Source organism: Scyliorhinus canicula, chromosome 9 (assembly GCF_902713615.1).
Source record: "Scyliorhinus canicula chromosome 9, sScyCan1.1, whole genome shotgun sequence".
Lineage (NCBI taxonomy): Eukaryota > Metazoa > Chordata > Chondrichthyes > Carcharhiniformes > Scyliorhinidae > Scyliorhinus > Scyliorhinus canicula.
Genome location: NC_052154.1, coordinates 97608563 through 97626201, shown reverse-complemented (window position 1 = coordinate 97626201; position 17639 = coordinate 97608563). Strand labels below are relative to the sequence as shown.

At 52.8% G+C, this 17639-nt stretch overlaps 1 protein-coding gene across 2 annotated transcripts in view; it reads left to right on the top strand.

Moving 5' to 3' along the window:
• Positions 1 to 17639, top strand: part of LOC119971566 (myosin-binding protein C, cardiac-type-like) — a 226833-nt gene that overhangs the window by 90288 nt on the left and 118906 nt on the right. For both annotated transcript variants that reach the window (XM_038807310.1, XM_038807309.1), the window contains 4 exons: positions 2343 to 2475; positions 2871 to 2873; positions 3917 to 4041; positions 6223 to 6328. In XM_038807310.1, coding sequence (XP_038663238.1) covers positions 2343 to 2475; positions 2871 to 2873; positions 3917 to 4041; positions 6223 to 6328 — 367 coding nt within the window. The remainder of the gene's footprint in view (positions 1 to 2342; positions 2476 to 2870; positions 2874 to 3916; positions 4042 to 6222; positions 6329 to 17639) is intronic.

Sequence of the window (17639 nt, the reverse complement as noted above, 5' to 3'; positions counted from 1 at the left end):
TGAGGGAGAGGGTCTGAGGGAGGTGGTGTGAGGGAGGTGGGAATGAGGGAGAGGGCCTGAGGGAGGTGGTGTGAGGGAGGTGGGAATGAGGGAGAGGGTCTGAGGGAGGTGGTGTGAGGGAGGTGGGAATGAGGGAGAGGGTCTGAGGGAGGTGGTGTGAGGGAGGTGGGAATGAGGGAGAGGGTCTGAGGAAGGGAATGTGAGGAAGGTGGGAATGAGGGTGGGTAGTCTGAGGAAGGGAATGTGAGGAAGGTGGGATAAGGGAAAGGGTTGGGGAATGGCGAGCGTGGGAAAGGGTGAGAGGGAGTGGGGAGGATGGGATGAGAGGAGTGGATGGGGAGAAAGCATTTTTATGGTACCCACACACATGCACTCTCTCTCTGCCTCTCCATTCCCTCCTCCATTCCTCCTCTCTCCCTTCCCCCTCTCTGCCTCTCCATTCCCCCCTCCATTCCTCCTCTCTCCCTTCCCCCTCTCTCTCTGCCTCTCCATTCCCCCCTCCATTCCTCCTCTCTCCCTTCCCCCTCTCTGCCTCTCCATTCCCCCCTCCATTCCTCCTCTCTCCCTTCCCCCTCTCTCTCTGCCTCTCCATTCCCCTCCTCCATTCCTCCTCTCTCCCTTCCCCCTCTCTGCCTCTCCATTCCCCCCTCCATTCCTCCTCTCTCCCCTTCCCCCTCTCTCTCTGCCTCTCCATTCCCCCTCTCTCTCCATTCCCCCTCTCTCTCCATTCCCCCTCTCTGCCTCTCCATTCCCCCCTCCATTCCCCCTCTCTCTCCCTTCCCCCTCTCTCTCTGCCTCTCCATTCCCCCCTCCATTCCTCCTCTCTCCCTTCCCCCTCTCTCTGCCTCTCCATTCCCCCCTCCATTCCTCCTCTCTCCCTTCCCCCTCTCTCTCTGCCTCTCCATTCCCCCCTCCATTCCTCCTCTCTCCCTTCCCCCTCTCCATTCCCCCCTCCATTCTCCCCTCTCCCTTCCCCCTCGCTCTGTTCCCCCCTCTCCCTTCCCCTCTCTCCCTTCCCCCCTCTCTCCCCTCTCCCTTCCCCCTCTCTCTTCCCCCCTCTCTCTTCCCCCCCTCTCCCTTCCCTCCCTCTCCCTTCCCCCCTCTCTCTTCCCCCCTCTCCCTTCCCCCTCTCTCTTTCCCCCCTCTCCCTTCCCCCCCTCTCATCTCCATACCCCTCTCTCCCTTCCCCCTCTCTCCCTACCCCCTCTCTCCCTTCCCCCTCTCTCTCTTCCCCTCTCCATTCCTCCTCTCTCCCTTCCCCCTCTCTCCCTTCCCCCTCTCTCTCTTCCCACCTCTCTCTCTTCCCCTCTCCCTTCCCCCTCTCCCTTCCCCCTCTCTCCCTTCCCCCTCTCTCCCTTCCCCCTCTCTCTTCCCCCTCTTTCTTCCCCCTCTCTCTTCCCCCTCTCCATTCCTCCTCTCTCCTTCCCCTTCTCTCCCTTCCCCCTCTCTCCCTTCCCCTCTCTCTCCCCCCTCTCCATTCCTCCTCTCTCCCGTCCCCCTCTCTCCCTTCCCCCTCTCTCCCTTCCCCCTCTCTCCCTTCCCCCTCTCTCCCTTCCCCCTCCCCCTTCCCCCCTCTCTCCCTTCCCCCTCTCTCCCTTCCCCTCCTCTCTTCCCCCTCTCTCCCTTCCCCCTCTCTCTTCCCCCCTCTCCATTCCTCCTCTCTCCCTTCCCCCCTCTCCCTTCCCCCTCTCTCCCTTCCCCCCTCTCTCCCTTCCCCCTCTCTCCCGTCCCCTTCTCTCTTCCCCCTCTCCATTCCTCCTCTCTCCCTTCCCCCCTCTCCCTTCCCCCTCTCTCTCTTCCCCCTCTCTCTCTTCCTTCCCCCTCTCTCCCTTCCCCCTCTCTTCCCCCCTCTCTCTCTTCCCCCTCTCTCCCTTCCCCCTTCTCCCTTCACCTCTCCATTCCCTTTTACCCTTTTGCCTCTCTCTCCCTTCCCCTCTCTCTCCCTTCCCCCTCTCTCTTTCCCCTCTCCCTTCCCCTCTCTCTTTCCCCTCTCTCTTCCTTCCCCCCTCCCTTCCCCTCTCACTCCCCTACCCCTCTCTCCCTTTCCCTCCTCTCTCACCTCCCCCTCTTCTCCCTTCCCCCTTTCCTTCCCTTCCCGCTCCCACACTCCCCACCTTCCTCCCGCCTCTCTCCCCCCCTCTCCCCCTCTCTCCCCTCCCATCCCCTCTCTCTTTCCTCTCCTTTCCCCTCTCTACACCTCTCCTCCCTTGCCTCTCCCATTCTTCCCTCCCCTCCTCCTATTTCTCTCTCTCCCCCTCCCTATCTCCTTTCCCTCCCTATCCACTCTCTCTACCTCATTCTCTCACTGCTTTCTCTCTCCCTCGCTATCCATCGCTCTCCAGCCTTTCTGAAAAAGCTCGATACAGCCTATCAGGTGGACAAAGGACAGAAGATGAAGCTGGTGGTCGAAGTGGCCAATCCGGATGCAGAGGTGAAGTGGATGAAGAATGGCCAGGAGATTCAGGTCAGCGGCAGGTGAGACAGAACCACTCGGCAAACAAGGAGTGAGGGGAGCATTTGTGTGAAGGAGTGGGGGAGGCAATTTGATGGCAATTGAGGGGAAGAGGGTGTGAGGGTGGATTGATGTAGAGTCAGAGTGAGTAAGAGGGAAGTGATGGGGAGTGACAGGGAATGAGTGGACAGCAGATAGGGGGAGTGCAGAGTGGATGGGACGGCCCCGAGGTAATTGGGTTGTAGTGTGCTGTGTGTGGGAGGGAGGTATTTTCTGCTGTTCAGTGGGAAGCTGGGGTCATACTGACTGTGCTTTGTCATTCTAATCTCTTCATTTCTCTCTCTCTCTCTCTCTCTCTCTCTCTGTCTCCCACGCTCATTCATCTGACTGGCTGGGTCCAAACTGACAACAAACGCAGCAAGTATGTGGCTGTCAATCCATTCAACATCTGGAAATGTGCTGGGGGGGGGGAGCGGATGAGTGGGCGTGCGGTCGGAGGGAGCTGACATGGGTGGGAGAGGGTCGGTGTGTGGGGATGATCAGTGTGTGGGTGGGGAGTTCAGTCGGTGGGGGGGGGAGGGTCGGTGTGGAGGGGACGATCAGTGTGTGGGTGAGGAGTTCAGTCAGTGGGTGGGAGGAGGGTCGTGTGTGTGGGTGGGGGAGGGTCGTGTGTGGGTGGGGGAGTCAGTGTGGGTGAGGGATGGTCGGTGTGGGGGGGGATGATCAGTGTGTGGGTGGGAGTTCAGTCGGTGGGTGGGGGAGGGTCGGTGTGGGGGGGACGATCAGTGTGTGAGTGGGGAGGTCAGTCGGTGGGTGAGGGATGGTCGGTGTGGGGGGGATGATCAGTGTGTGGGTGGGAGTTCAGTCGGTTGGTGGGGGAGTCGGTGTGGGTGAGGGATGGTCGGTGTGTGGGTGAGGAGTTCAGTCGGTGGGGGGGGGACGATCAGTGTGTGGGTGGGAGTTCAGTCGGTGGGCGGGGGAGGGTTGGTGTGTGGGGACGATCAGTGTGTGGGTGGGGAGTTCAGTCGGTGGGTGGGGGAGGGTTGGTGTGTGGGGACGATCAGTGTGTGGGTGGGGAGTTCAGTCGGTGGGTGGGGGAGTCGGTGTGGTGAGGGATGGTCGGTGTGTGGGTGAGGAGTTCAGTCGGTGGGGGGGACGATCAGTGTGTGGGTGGGAGTTCAGTCGGTGGGCGGGGGAGGGTTGGTGTGTGGGGACGATCAGTGTGTGGGTGGGGAGTTCAGTCGGTGGGGGAGGGTCGGTGTGGGGGGGACGATCAGTGTGTGGGTGGGAGTTCAGTCGATGGGTGAGCAGGGGTGAGTTATGTGGGGGGTGAGTTGGTGGATGGGTCAGTGGAGGGTCTGTGCGAGTGTGGGGCTTGTGCTTGTGGGGGAGGGTTTGTGTGGTTGGGGGAGGGTCCACGTCGGTGGGGGTTGTTTATCTGACAATTCTAGTTTGTTCTTGCAGGTTCATCTTTGAAAATATTGGGAATAAGAGAATTTTGACCATTAATCACTGCTCATTGGCTGATGATGCAGCCTATCAGTGCGTATTCGGAGAGGAGAAGAGCATCACCGAGCTTTTTGTACGAGGTAACCGGACGTTGGCCCTTGAACCCTGATCCCTGAGCCCACCTCTACTCTAATCCTGGCCCCCATTATAGTCTGGCCACTCACAAGGATCTGGCATTGTAGTGTGATGCACTATTAATTATGACGAGACAAGAGTAGAGAGCAATGAAGGCTTTATTAAGCAGAGATGTGTAGCCTCCCACAGCTGCTGCTGAAATGGCTGCAGCTCGGAGAGTCCACACATTTATACTCCACCTACTGGGCGGAGCCAGCAGGCAGGGATCTACCCCGTACCTGTAGTACAGGAGCCTTACCGTATTACTTCTCATATATGTACTATATGCAAACAGTGGTAACTACCACATTCACCCCCTGTTAAAAAAGAGTCCAGCGGGGGTGGTGGAAAAACTATTTACATGTATGTGAGCATTTTAAAAATGTACATTTTGGGGAAAGTTCACAAATTTAGCCGGTCGGGTGCCTTGATCCTCCGCTGTGAGCGCCGCAGTCCCGGTCGCAATGCAGGCGCCGGCTCGGTCGCCGGTGACTCCGAGACTTCATCCCCGGGTGGGACCAAAGGGAGGACGGATCGTCCTGGAGTGGGGGCTACGGTGGGGAGCGCTGGGGGGAGGATGGGTGGAGCAGGGGCAGTTGTGGGAAGGGTGGGGAACCAGCTGGTACCTGGTCCCTGAGGGAGACTGTGTCTTGGCAGCTGTCGGGTACGCCATGTAGGCGTACTGCGGGTTTGCATGGAGTAGCTGTACCCTCTCGACCAACGGGTCTGCCTTGCAGAGCTGTACGTGCTTGAGGAGGAAAATGGGTCCTGGAGCTGCCAGCTACGTTGGGAGCGAAAACCCCGGAGGTGGACTTCCTAGGGAAGGCAAAGAGACGTTCATGGGGGGTTTCATTAGTCGCAGTGTAAAGTGGCAATCGGATGCAGTGGAGGGCATCGAGGAGGGTCTCTCTGGATGGGGAGGGTCTCTCTGGATGGGGGAGGGTCTCTCTGGATGGGGAGGGTCTCTCTGGATGGGGGAGGGTCTCTCTGGATGGGGAGGGTCTCTCTGGATGGGGGAGGGTCTCTCTGGATGGGGAGGGTCTCTCTGGATGGGGGAGGGTCTCTCTGGATGGGGAGGGGTCTCTCTGGATGGGGAGGGTCTCTCTGGATGGGGAGGGTCTCTCTGGATGGGGAGGGTCTCTCTGGATGGGGTGGGTCTCTCTGGAGGGGGATGGTCTCTCTGGATGGGGAGGGTCTCTCTGGATGGGGAGAGTCTCTCTGGATGGGGGAGGGTCTCTGTGGATGGGGAGGGTCTCTCTGGATGGGGAGGGTCTCTCTGGATGGGGGAAGGTCGTTCTGGATGGGGAGGGTCTCTGTGGATGGGGGAAAGTCTCTCTGGATGGGGGAGGGTCTCTCTGGATGGGGAGGGTCTCTGCATCGGGGAGGGTCTCTCTGGATGGGGAGAGTCTCTCTGGATGGGGGAGGGTCTCTGTGGATGGGGAGGGTCTCTCTGGATGGGGGAAAGTCTCTCTGGATGGGGAAAGTCTCTCTGGATGGGGGAGGGTCTCTGTGGATGGGGAGGGTCTCTCTGGATGGAGGAGGGTCTCTGTGGATGGGGAGGGTCTCTCTGGATGGAGGAGGGTCTCTGTGGATGGGGAGGGTCTCTCTGGATGGGGAGGGTCTCTGTGGATGGGGAGGGTCTCTGTGGATGGAGGAGGGTCTCTCTGGATGGGGAGAGTCTCTCTGGAGGGGGAGGGTCTCTGCATCGGGGAGGGTCTCTCTGGATGGAGGAGGGTGTCTCTGGATGGGGGAGGGTCTCTCTGGATGGAGGAGGGTGTCTCTGGATGGGGGAGGGTCTCTCTGGATGGGGGAGGGTCTCTCTGGAGGGGGAGGGTCTCTCTGGATGGGGAAAGTCTCTCTGTGGATGGGGAGGGTCTCTGTGGATGGGGCAGGGTTTCTCTGGATGGGGAAAGTCTCTCTGTAGCTGGGGGAGGGTCTCTGTGGCTGGGGGAGGGTCTCTGTGGATGAAGGAGTGTCTCTCTGCATCAGCGAAGGTTGTTCTGCATCGAGGAGAAATTCTACATGTGGACTGAATGTGACATGTTGAGGGATTCGGAACAGAGAAGGGCTGAGTGTAATGGGGGGTCTGTTGCGATGAGGAGGGGCTCTCTGCGTCAATGCTAACCCACTTTCCTTTATTATGATAGAGCCCCCAGTGCTGATCATTCAGCCCCTCGAGGATCAGGTGGTGATGGTGGGCGAGAGAGTGGAGTTTGAGCTGGAGGTGTCTGAGGAAGGGGCTCTCGTTAAATGGTAAGAAGCCCATTAAGGAGAGGTGGTGGCGTAGTTGTATTGTCACTTTATTGGTGACCCAGTGACCCAGGATAATGATCTGGGTCCTGGGTTCAAATCCCACCACGGCAAATGTTGGAATTTAAACTCAACAAAATATCTGGAATTAAAATTGTAATGATGACCATGAAACCATTGCTGATTGTCGTAAAAACCCGTCTGGTTCACTAATGTCCTTTCGGGAAGGAAATCTGCCATCCTTACCTGGTCTGGCCTACATGTGACTCCAGACCCACAGCAATGTGGTTGACTCTTCAATGCTCTCTGAAATTGCCCAGCAATTCTTTATTGTTAGTTTAGTATTGAGTAAAAGGACTCAGTTTATTATTTTATTACTCATTAAATAGTTCATGTTTCAACAAGAAGACTATTGGTTATTTTATCTTGCCTGGTGGATTCAAGAGTAATATATATATATTTTAGATAAGTCATCATTTAAAATATAACACAGTGGACCCTACCCCAGAGGGACAGGAAGCAGCTGTTGAGGATGGAGAGCTCTCTGTCCAACAGGCCGACAAGGAGGTGGGAAGGAGGCACCGCATGAGGCTCATGTGTTCCAGCACCGCCCGTCATTCGAGGATCTGCCAGACCGGGCATGCCGTCGAAGACTCTGGCTGAGCAGGGGGGCAGTGTGACATATCCGCCAGATCATAGCGCACCTGGTATTAGGGCAATGGGAGAGGACACCCGCTCCTGGTGGCTTTCAAGGTGACGGTCGCCCTGAACCTTTACGTCACGGGATCCGTCCAGGCAACGAGTGGGGACCTGTCCAGGATCTCACTGAGCTCAGTGCACAGGTCTATCTGTGCTGTCACTGTATGGCCAGGTGGAGCAGAACATCAATTTTTATGTGTCCTGAGCCCACCAGGATGCCCGGGAAGCGGGGGTTCGCTGCCATTGCCCAGTTGCCCCAGGTCCAGCATGTCCCCCTTCGAGCATCTGCAGATGACGGTCGGTCTTCACAAACCCAAAAGGATTACACTCGATGAATGTGCAGGTAGTCTCTGACCATCAGCTGTGCATCTTGCACGTCTGCACCCGATACCCATGCAGTTTGCACAACGCCTTCATCCTGGCACACTCACCGCTTTCTGATCTCTTCGAGGACCCCCACCCCCACCTGGGGGTTGGCGCCCGGGTGACAGATGTTCTCTGCTGCTGTCATGGCAGATGACATCTCTCCAGAGGCCACAGGCCGATGCGGAGACCCGCTACAATGATGCCCATGCCGCAACCAGGAGCATAATCAAGCGGTGCTTCGGCATCCTTAAGATGCAGTTTCTTAAGATGGACCACTCTGGAGGGGCCCTCCATTACAGTACTAGGAGGGTCTCCCACATCATGGTGGCCTGCTGTGTCCTCCACAACATCGCGCATTAACAGGGCGATGTGCTGAAGGCGGAGGAGGATGAATGCCAGTCCTTGTCTGACAAGGCGACTGTGGGGGAGGGCTGGGATGTGGTAGTCATAGAGACGGGGCAGACATGGAAGGCCATACAATGTGTACATCTGGGCCGATGCACGTGGGACGCTCTAATCACATCTGGGTTCACTGATGAGAGGATTAGAGGCTCAGGACAGCGGCACGGACACCCCCCGCACCCCTCCCCAACCCCGGGCAACCATCCCCTCCAATGAACATGCCCTTGCACCCCCCCCCAACTTACAACCCTCTCCGTGACTCCTACCTGCCTCACTATAGGGTGCGGGTCCTGGGTTGGCAGTAACAGTAGGTAAGGTCCATGGGATGGAGGATGATAACAACCCGCTCTGCAATGAGCTCTAGTGCTCCGCGTTGTTTGACAAAATCTGACTCCTGCCCATAGTAGCATTTTCCAGTGTCCACCTGGGTGATCCATACATGTGAGCTGGCCATTCCTTACCTTGTCCCACCAAACCCCTGGGGTGACGGATGGGGGGGTTGGGGGTGAGGCATGGGAGCAGTGAGCGCTGGCTCTTCTGAGGTCCATGGCCCAAGCCCCACCCTAACCCTCCATCCAGCAATCCCCTACCTTGCCCCCCAGCATCCCCTTTGCAGCCAGCCCATCCTCACACCCTTCTGACAGAGCACCGAAGCAGGTTGTAATGTAGTGAACATGTTTACTGTGAAAGAATATATATTCAGATAAGTGCTCGAGTCCCTCTCGCTATGTTCTGTGCTGCACCCATGCCAATTTAACTGGTGTCTAACTTTGAGGCCTTATGGGCCCTAACACTACACCTCGCTGGATCGCCAGATGGCACATCAGGAGTGGAGGCGGCCTGCTGTGATTCCCGCCCTGTGACCTGGGTCCCCTTTAGCACAGTGGTATACAGTCGGGAGGGAGTTGTCCTGGGAGTTCTCAACATCGACTCTGCACCCCATGAAGTCAAATGACAGCAGCTCAAACACAGGCAAGGAGACGTCCTGCTGATTATCACGTACCGGCCACCAGAAGCTGGTGAATCAGTACTCCTCCATGTTGGACGAAGCACTGAGGGTGGCAAGGGCACAGAATGTACTCTGGGTGGGGGACTTCAATGTCCATCACCCAGAATGGCTGAGTAGTACCACCACAGACCGAGCTGGCCGGCTCCTAAAGGACATAACTGCTAGACTGGGACAGCAGCAGGTGGTGAGGGCACCAACAAGAGGGAAAGCCATACTTAACCTTATCCTCACCAATCTGTGAGAGTTTGGTGACTGAGGGAGTTTGGTGAGGAGGGAGCAAGGTGCTCCTTTCATTTCATTTCCGCAAAGAGCGAGAAGGGAGCCAGGAGGTTACAGAGTGCAGCTGACTGGGAGCAGAGTCGGAGGGCGGAGGTCCAGTTGGTCCACAAGGCAGCTATATTCTGTAAAGTAAGAGGGGATGGAGGCTAGGGCAGTTGCATGCTCCTCCTGTAGGATGTGGGAGGTGAGGGATACCACCGGTGTCCCCGCTGACTATACCTGTGGGAAGTGCACCCAACTCCAGCTCCTCAGAGACCGTGTTAGGGAACTGGAGCTGGAGCTGGATAAACTTCGGATCATCCGGGAGGCAGAGGGGGTTATCGAGAAGAGTTACAGGGAGGTAGCCACACCCAAAGTACTGCACAAGAGTAGCTGGGTTACAGTCAGGGGAAAGAAAACTAACAGGCAGACAGTGCAGGGATCCCTCGTGGCCGTTCCCCTTCAAAACAAGTATACTGTTTTGGATGCTGTTGGGGGGGATGACCTATCGGGGGAAGGCCCTAGCAGCCAGGTCTCTGGCACTGAGTCTGGCTCTGGGGCTCAGAAGGGAAGGGGGAGAATAGAAAAGCAATAGGAATAGGAGATTCAATGGTTAGGGGAATAGGTAGGAGATTCTGTGGTCGCGAGTGAGACTCCTGGAAGGTATTTTGCCTCCCGGGTGCCAGGGCCAGGGATGTCTCAGATCGTGTCTTCAGGATCCTGATGGGGGAGGGTGAGCAGCCAGAAGTCGTGGTGCACATTGGTACCAACGACATAGGTAGGAAAAGGGATGTGGAGGTAATAAACAAGTTTAGGGAGTTAGGCTGGAAGTTAAAGGCCAGGACAGACAGAGCTGTCATCTCTAGTTTGTTGCCGGTGCCACGTGATAGCGAGGCTAGGAATAGGGAGAGAGTGCAGTTGAACACGTGGCTGCAGGAATAGTGTAGGAGGGAGGGCTTCAGGTATTTGGATAATTGGAGCGCATTCTGGGGAAGGTAGGACCTGTACAGGCAGGATAGGTTGCATCTGAACCAGAGGGGCACCAATATCCTGGGAGGGAGGTTTTCTAGTACTCTTCGGGAGGGTTTAAACTAATTTGGCAGGGGAATGGGAACCGGATTTGTAGTCCAGCAACTAAGGAAGCCGATATTCAGGACGCCAAAGCGTGTAGTGACGCAGTGGGGAAGGTAACACTGACAAAGGAGAGTACCTGCAGGCAAGGAGATGGGTTGAAGTGTGTATACTTGAACGCAAGAAGCATCAGGAATAAGGTGGGTGAACTTAAGACATGGATCGCTACTTGGGACTACGATGTGGTGGCCATCACGGAAACTTGGATAGAAGAGGGGCAGAAATGGTTGTTGGAGGTCCCTGGTTATAGATATTTCAATAAGATTAGGGAGGATGGTAAAAGAGTTGGGGGGGGGTGGCATTGTTAATTAGAGATAATATAACAGCTGCAGAAAGGCAGTTTGAGGAGGATCTGCCTACTGAGGTAGTATGGGTTGAAGTCAGAAATAGGAAAGGAGCAGTCACCTTGTTGGGAGTTTTCTATAGGCCCCCCCAATAGCAGCAGACATGTGGAGGAACAGATTGGGAAACAGATTTTGGAAAGGTGCAGAAGTCACAGGGCAATTATGATGCCATTAGACATGACTTAGGATGTGTTGGTTGGAGAAGTAGGCTGCAAGGGTTGGGCACACTGGATATGTGGAGCTTGTTCAAGGAACAGCTATTGCATGTTCTTGATAAGTACGTACCAGTCAGGCAGGGAGGAAGGGGTCGAGCAAGGGAACCGTGGTTTACCAAAGAAGTGGAATCTCTTGTTAAGAGGAAGAAGGAGGCCTATGTGAAGATGAGGCGTGAAGTTTCAGTTGGGGCGCTTGATAGTTACAAGGAAGCAAGGAAGGATCTAAAGAGAGAGCTGAGACGAGCAAGGAGGGGACATGAGAAGTCTTTGGCAGGTAGGATCAAGGAAAACCCAAAATCTTTCTATAGGTATGTCAGGAATAAAAGAATGACTAGGGTAAGAGTAGGGCCAGTCAAGGACAGTGGTGGGAAGTTGTGTGTGGAGGCTGAGGAGATAAGCGAGATACTAAATTAATACTTTTCGTCAGTATTCACTCAAGAAAAAGATAATATTGTGGAGGAGAATGCTGAGACCCAGGCTATTAGAATAGATGGCATTGAGGTGCGTAGGGAAGAAGTGTTGGCAATTCTGGACAAGGTGAAAATAGATAAGTCCCCGGGGCCAGATGGGATTTATCCTAGGATTCTCTGGGAAGCCAGGGAAGAGATTGCTGAGCCTTTGGCTTTGATTTTTAGGTCATCATTGGCTACAGGAATAGTGCCAGAGGACTGGAGGATAGCAAATGTGGTCCCTTTGTTCAAGAAGGGGAGTAGAGATAACCCCGGTAACTATAGGCCGGTGAGCCTAACGTCTGTGGTGGGTAAAGTCTTGGAGAGGATTATAAAAGATACGATTTATAATCATCTAGATAGGAATAATATGATTAGGGACAGTCAGCATGGTTTTGTGAAGGGTAGGTCATGCCTCACAAACCTTATCGAGTTCTTTGAGAAGGTGACTGAACAGGTAGACGAGGGTAGAGCAGTTGATGTGGTGTATATGGATTTCAGTAAAGCGTTTGATAAGGTTCCCCACGGTCGGCTATTGCAGAAAATACGGAGGCTGGGGATTGAGGGTGATTTAGAGATGTGGATCAGAAATTGGCTAGTTGAAAGAAGACAGAGAGTGGTAGTTGATGGGAAATGTTCAGAATGGAGTTCAGTTACGAGTGGCGTACCACAAGGATCTGTTCTGGGGCCGTTGCTGTTTGTCATTTTTATAAATGACCTAGAGGAGGGCGCAGAAGGATGGGTGAGTAAATTTGCAGACGGCACTAAAGTCGGTGGAGTTGTAGACAGTGCGGAAGGATATTGCAGGTTACAGAGGGACATAGATAAGCTGCAGAGCTGGGCTGAGAGGTGGCAAATGGAGTTTAATGTGGAGAAGTGTGAGGTGATTCACTTTGGAACGAATAACAGAAATGCGGAATATTTGGCTAATGGTAAAATTCTTGGTAGTGTGGATGAGCAGAGGGATCTCAGTGTCCATGTACATAGATCCCTGAAAGTTGCCACCCAGGTTGATAGGGTTGTGAAGAAGGCCTATGGTGTGTTGGCCTTTATTGGTAGAGGGATTGAGTTCCGGAGCCATGAGGTCATGTTGCAGTTGTACAAAACTCTAGTACGGCCGCATTTGGAGTATTGCGTACAGTTCTGGTCGCCTCATTATAGGAAGGACGTGGAAGCTTTGGAACGGGTGCAGAGGAGATTTACCAGGATGTTGCCTGGTATGGAGGGAAAATCTTATGAGGAAAGGCTGATGGACTTGAGGTTGTTTTCGTTAGAGAGAAGAAGGTTAAGAGGTGACTTAATAGAGGCATACAAAATGATCAGAGGGTTAGATAGGGTGGACAGCGAGAGCCTTCTCCCGCGGATGGAGGTGGCTAGCACGAGGGGACATAGCCTTAAATTGAGGGGTAATAGATATAGGACAGAGGTCAGAGGTGGGTTTTTTACGCAAAGGGTGGTGAGGCCGTGGAATGCCCTACCTGCAACAGTAGTGAACACGCCAACATTGAGGGCATTTAAAAATTTATTGGATAAGCATATTGATGATAAAGGCATAGTGTAGGTTAGATGGCCTTTAGATTTTTTCCATGTCGGTGCAACATCGAGGGCCGAAGGGCCTGTACTGCGCTGTATCGTTCTATGTTCTATGTTCTAAGTAGTCATGGGTGACTTCAACTTCCCAAACATTGAGTGGAAACTCTTTAGATCAAATAGTTTGGATGGGGTAGTGTTTGTGCAGTGTGTCCAGGAAGCTTTTCTAACAGTATGTAGATTGTCCGACCAGAGGGGAGGCCATATTGGATTTGGTACCTGGTAATGAACCAGGGCAGGTGATAGATTTGTTAGTGGGGGAGCATTTCGGAGGTAGTGACCACAGTTCTGTGACTTTCATTTTAGTAATGGAGAGGGATAGGTGCATGCAACAGGGCAAGGTTTACAATTGGGGGAAGGGTAACTACAATGCTGTCAGACAAGAATTGAAGTGCATAAATTGGGAACATAGGCTGTCAGGGAAGGACACAAGTGAAATGTGGAACTTGTTAAAGGAACAGGTACTGCATGTCTTTGATATGTATGTCACTGTCAGGCAGGGAAGAGATGGTCGAGTGAGGGAACCATGGTTGACAAGAGAAGTTGAATGTCTTAAGAAGATGAAGGAGACTTATGCAAGGCTGAGGAAACAAGGTTCAGACAGGCCGCTGGAGGGATACAAGATAGCCAGGAGGGAACTGAAGAAAGGGATTAGGAGAGCTAAGAGAGGGCATGAAAAATCTTTGGCGGGTAGGATCAAGGAAAACCCCAAGGCCTTTTACACATATGTGAGAAATATGAGAATGGCTAGAGCGAGGGTAGGTCCGATCAAGGACAGTAGCGGGAGATTGTGTATTGAGTCTGAAGAGATAGGACAGGTCTTGAACGAGTACTTTTCTTCAGTATTTACAAACGAGAGGGCCCACATTGTTGGAGAGGACAGTGTGAAACAGACTGTTAAGCTCGAGGAGATGCTTGTTAAGAAGGAAGATGTGTTGGGCGTTTTGAAAAACTTGAGGATAGACAAGTCCCCCGGGCCTGACGGGATATATCCAAGGATTCTATAGGAAGCAAGAAATAAAATTGCAGAGCCGTTGGCAATGATCTTTTCGTCCTCACTGTCAACAGGGGTGGTACCAGGGGATTTGAGAGTGGCGAATGTTGTGCCCCTGTTGAAAAAAGGGAATAAGGATAACCCTGGGAATTACTGTCCAGTTAGTCTTACTTCGGTGGTAGGCAAAGTGAAATGAAAAAGAAAATCGCTTATTGTCACGAGTAGGCTTCAATGAAGTTACTGTGAAAAGTCCCTAGTCGCCACATTCCGGCGCCTGTCCGGGGAGGCTGGTGCGGGAAGTAATGGAAGTACTGAAGTAATGGAAAGGGTACTGAGGGATAGGATTTCAGAGCATCTGGAAAGACACAGCTTGATTAGGGATAGTCAGCACGGATTTGTGAGGGGTAGGTCTTGCCTTCCAAGTCTTATTGACTTCTTTGAGGAGGTGACCAAGCATGTGGATGAAGGTAAAGCAGTGGATGTAGTGTACATGGATTTTAGTAAGGCATTTGATAAGGTTCCCCATGGTAGGCTTATGGAGAAAGTAAGGAGGCATGGGATAGTGGGAAATTTGGCCAGTTGGATAACAAACTGGCTAACCGATAGAAGTCAGAGAGTGATGGTGGATGGCAAATATTCAGCCTGGAGCCCTGTTACCAGTAGCGTACCGCAGGGATCAGTTCTGGGTCCTCTGCTGTTTGTGATTTTCATTAATGACTTGGATGAGGGAGTTGAAGGGTGGGTCAGTAAATTTGCAAATGATTCGAAGATTGGAGGAGTTGTGGATAGTGAGGCCACATTTGGAGTACTGTGTGCAGTTCTGGTCACCTCATTTTAGGAAGGATGTGGAAGCTTTGGAAAAGGTGCAAAAGAGATTTACCAGGATGTTGCCTGGAATGGAGAGTAGGCCTTACGAGGAAAGGTTGAGGGTGCTAGGCCTTTTCTCATTAGAACGGAGAAGGATGAGGGGCATAAATTTAAGGTAAATGGTGGAAGATATAGGGGGATGTCAGAGGTAGGTTCTTTACCCAGAGAGTAGTGGGGGCATGGAATGCGCTGCCTGTGGAAATAGTTGAGTCGGAAATGTTAGGGACCTTCAAGCGGCTATTGGATAGGTACATGGATTATGGTAGAATAATGGAGTGTAGATTAATTTGTTCTTAAGGGCAGCACGGTAGCAATGTGGATAGCGTAATTGCTTCACAGCTCCAGGGTCCCAGGTTCGATTTCGGCTTGGGTCACTGTCTGTGTGGAGTCTGCACATCCTTCCCGTGTGTGCGTGAGTTTTCTCCGGGTGCTCCGGTTTCCTCCCACAGTTAAAAAATGTGCAGGTTGGGTGGATTGGCCATGTTAAATTGCCCTTAGTGTCCAAAATTCTATGATCTAAGATTAACCTAGTACAAAAGTGCGGCACAACATCGTGGGCCGAAGATCTGTTCTGTGCTGTATTTCTCTATTCTCTAATCTGCCTACTGCCGATCCATCTGTCCATGACATTATCAGTAGACCACTGCACAGTCCTTGTGGAGATAAAGTTCCGTCTTCACATTAAGGATACCCTCCAGTGTGTTGTGCGCCACTACCACTGTGCTAAATGGGCTAGACTTCGAACAGATCTAGCAAGTCAAGACTGGGCATCCACGAGGTGCTGTGGGTCATCATCAGCAGCAGAATTGTATTCAATCACAATCTGTAACCTCATGGCCTGACATATCCCCCACTCTACCAGTTACCACCAAGGCAGGGTTCAACCCTGGTTCAATGAAGAGGGCAGGAGAGCATGCCAGGAGCAACATCAGGCACACCGAAAAATGAGGTGCAAACGTGGTGAAGCGAAGCTACAACACAGGACTACTTGTGTGCCAAATAACAGAAGCAGCAAGTAATAGACAGACCTAATCAAACCCATAACCAAAGGATCAGATCTAAGCACTGCAGTCCTGTCACATCCAATCGTGAATTGTGATGGACAATTAAACAACTCCCTGAAGGAGGCTCCACAAATATCCAAGTACATATGTGCAAAAGACAAAGCTGAGGCATTTGCAACAATCTTCAGCCAGAAGTGCCGAGTGGGTGATCTATCTCGGTCTCCTCCAGAGGTCCCCAGCATCACAGATGTCAATCTTCAGCAAATACAATTCACTCCACATGATATCAAGAAATGGCTGAAGACACTGGACACTGCAAAGGCCAAGGGCCCTGACAATATTCTGGCAATAGTCCTGAAGACTTGTGCTCCAGAACTTGCCACACCCCTAGCCAAGCTGTTCCAGTACAGCTACAACACTGGCATCTACCCGGCAATGTGGGAAATTGCCCAGGTGTGTCCTCTACACAAGAAAGAGGACAAATCCAATCCAGCCAATTACTGCCCTATCTACAACATCAGCAGCAAAATGATGCTATCAAGTGGCACTTACTCAGCAACAACCAGCTCACGAACGCTCAGTTTGGGTTCCGCCAGGGTCACTCAGCTCCTGATCCCATTACAGCCTTGGTTCAAACATAGACAAAAGAGCTGAATGCCAGGGGTGAGGTGAGAGTGACTACCCTTGACATCCATGCAGCATTTGACTGACTATGGCATCAAGGAGCCCTAGCTAAACTGGAGTCAATAGGAAGATGTTTGAGGTGGTTGGAGGTCATAGATCATAGAATGTACAGTGCAGAAGGCTTCCATTCAACCCATCGAGTCTGCACCAGCCCTTGAAAGGGCACCCTACTTAAACCCACACCTCCACCCTATCCCTGTAACTCAGTAACCCCACCTAACCTTTTTGGACACTAAGGGCAATTTAGCATGGCCAATCCATCTAATCTGCACATTTTTGGACTGTGGGAAGAAACCGAAGCACCCGGAGGAAACCCAGGTCAATCATCTCAGCTCCAGGATATCACTGCAGGAGTTCCTCAGGGTAGTGTCCCAGGCTCAACCATCTTCAGCTGCTTCATTAATGACCTCCCTTCCACCATAAGGTCAGAAGTGGGGATATTTGCGGATGACTGCACAATGTTCAGCACCATTCACAACTCCTCAGATAATGCAGCAGCCCATGTCCAAATGCAGCAAGACCTGGACAATATCCAGGCTTGGGCGAACAGTGGCAGGTTACATTCACGCCATACAAAACAAAGAACAATACAGCACATGAACAGGCCCTTCGGCCCTCCAAGCCTGTATTGGTCATGATACCAACCTTTGCCAAAACCCTCAGCACTTCCTTGTGCCGTATCCCTCTATACCCATCCCACCCACGTGTTTGTCAAGATGCCTTTTGAACGTTGTTAATGTATCTGCTTCCACAGCCTCCCCTGGCAACGCGTTCCAGGCACTCACCACCCTCTGCGTAAAAGATCTGCCTCACACATCTCCTCTAACCTTTGTCCCAGGGACCTTAAACCTATGCCCCCTGGTGACTGACCCCTCCACCCTGGGAAAGAGTGTGTACCCATCCACTCTATCCATGCCCGTCATAATATTGTGGACCTCTATCAGATCACCCCTCAACCTCTGTCTTTCTAATGAAAACAGTCCGAGTCTATTCAGCCTCTGCACATAGCTGACACCCTCCAGTCCAGGCAACATCCTGGTAAACCTCCTCTGCACCCTCTCCAAAGCCTCCACATCCTTCTGGTAGTGTGGCGACCAGAATTGCGCGCGATATTCCAAGTGCGGCTTTACCAAGGTTTAGACTTGCCAGTTTTTATACTCTATGCCCCATCTATTGAAGGCAAAGCATTCCGTATGCTTTTTTGACAAGCTTGTCCACTTATGTTGCCACCTTCAAAGATGTATGGACCTGCACACCCATATCATGGGCAGGCAATGACCATTTCCTACAAGAGAGAATTTA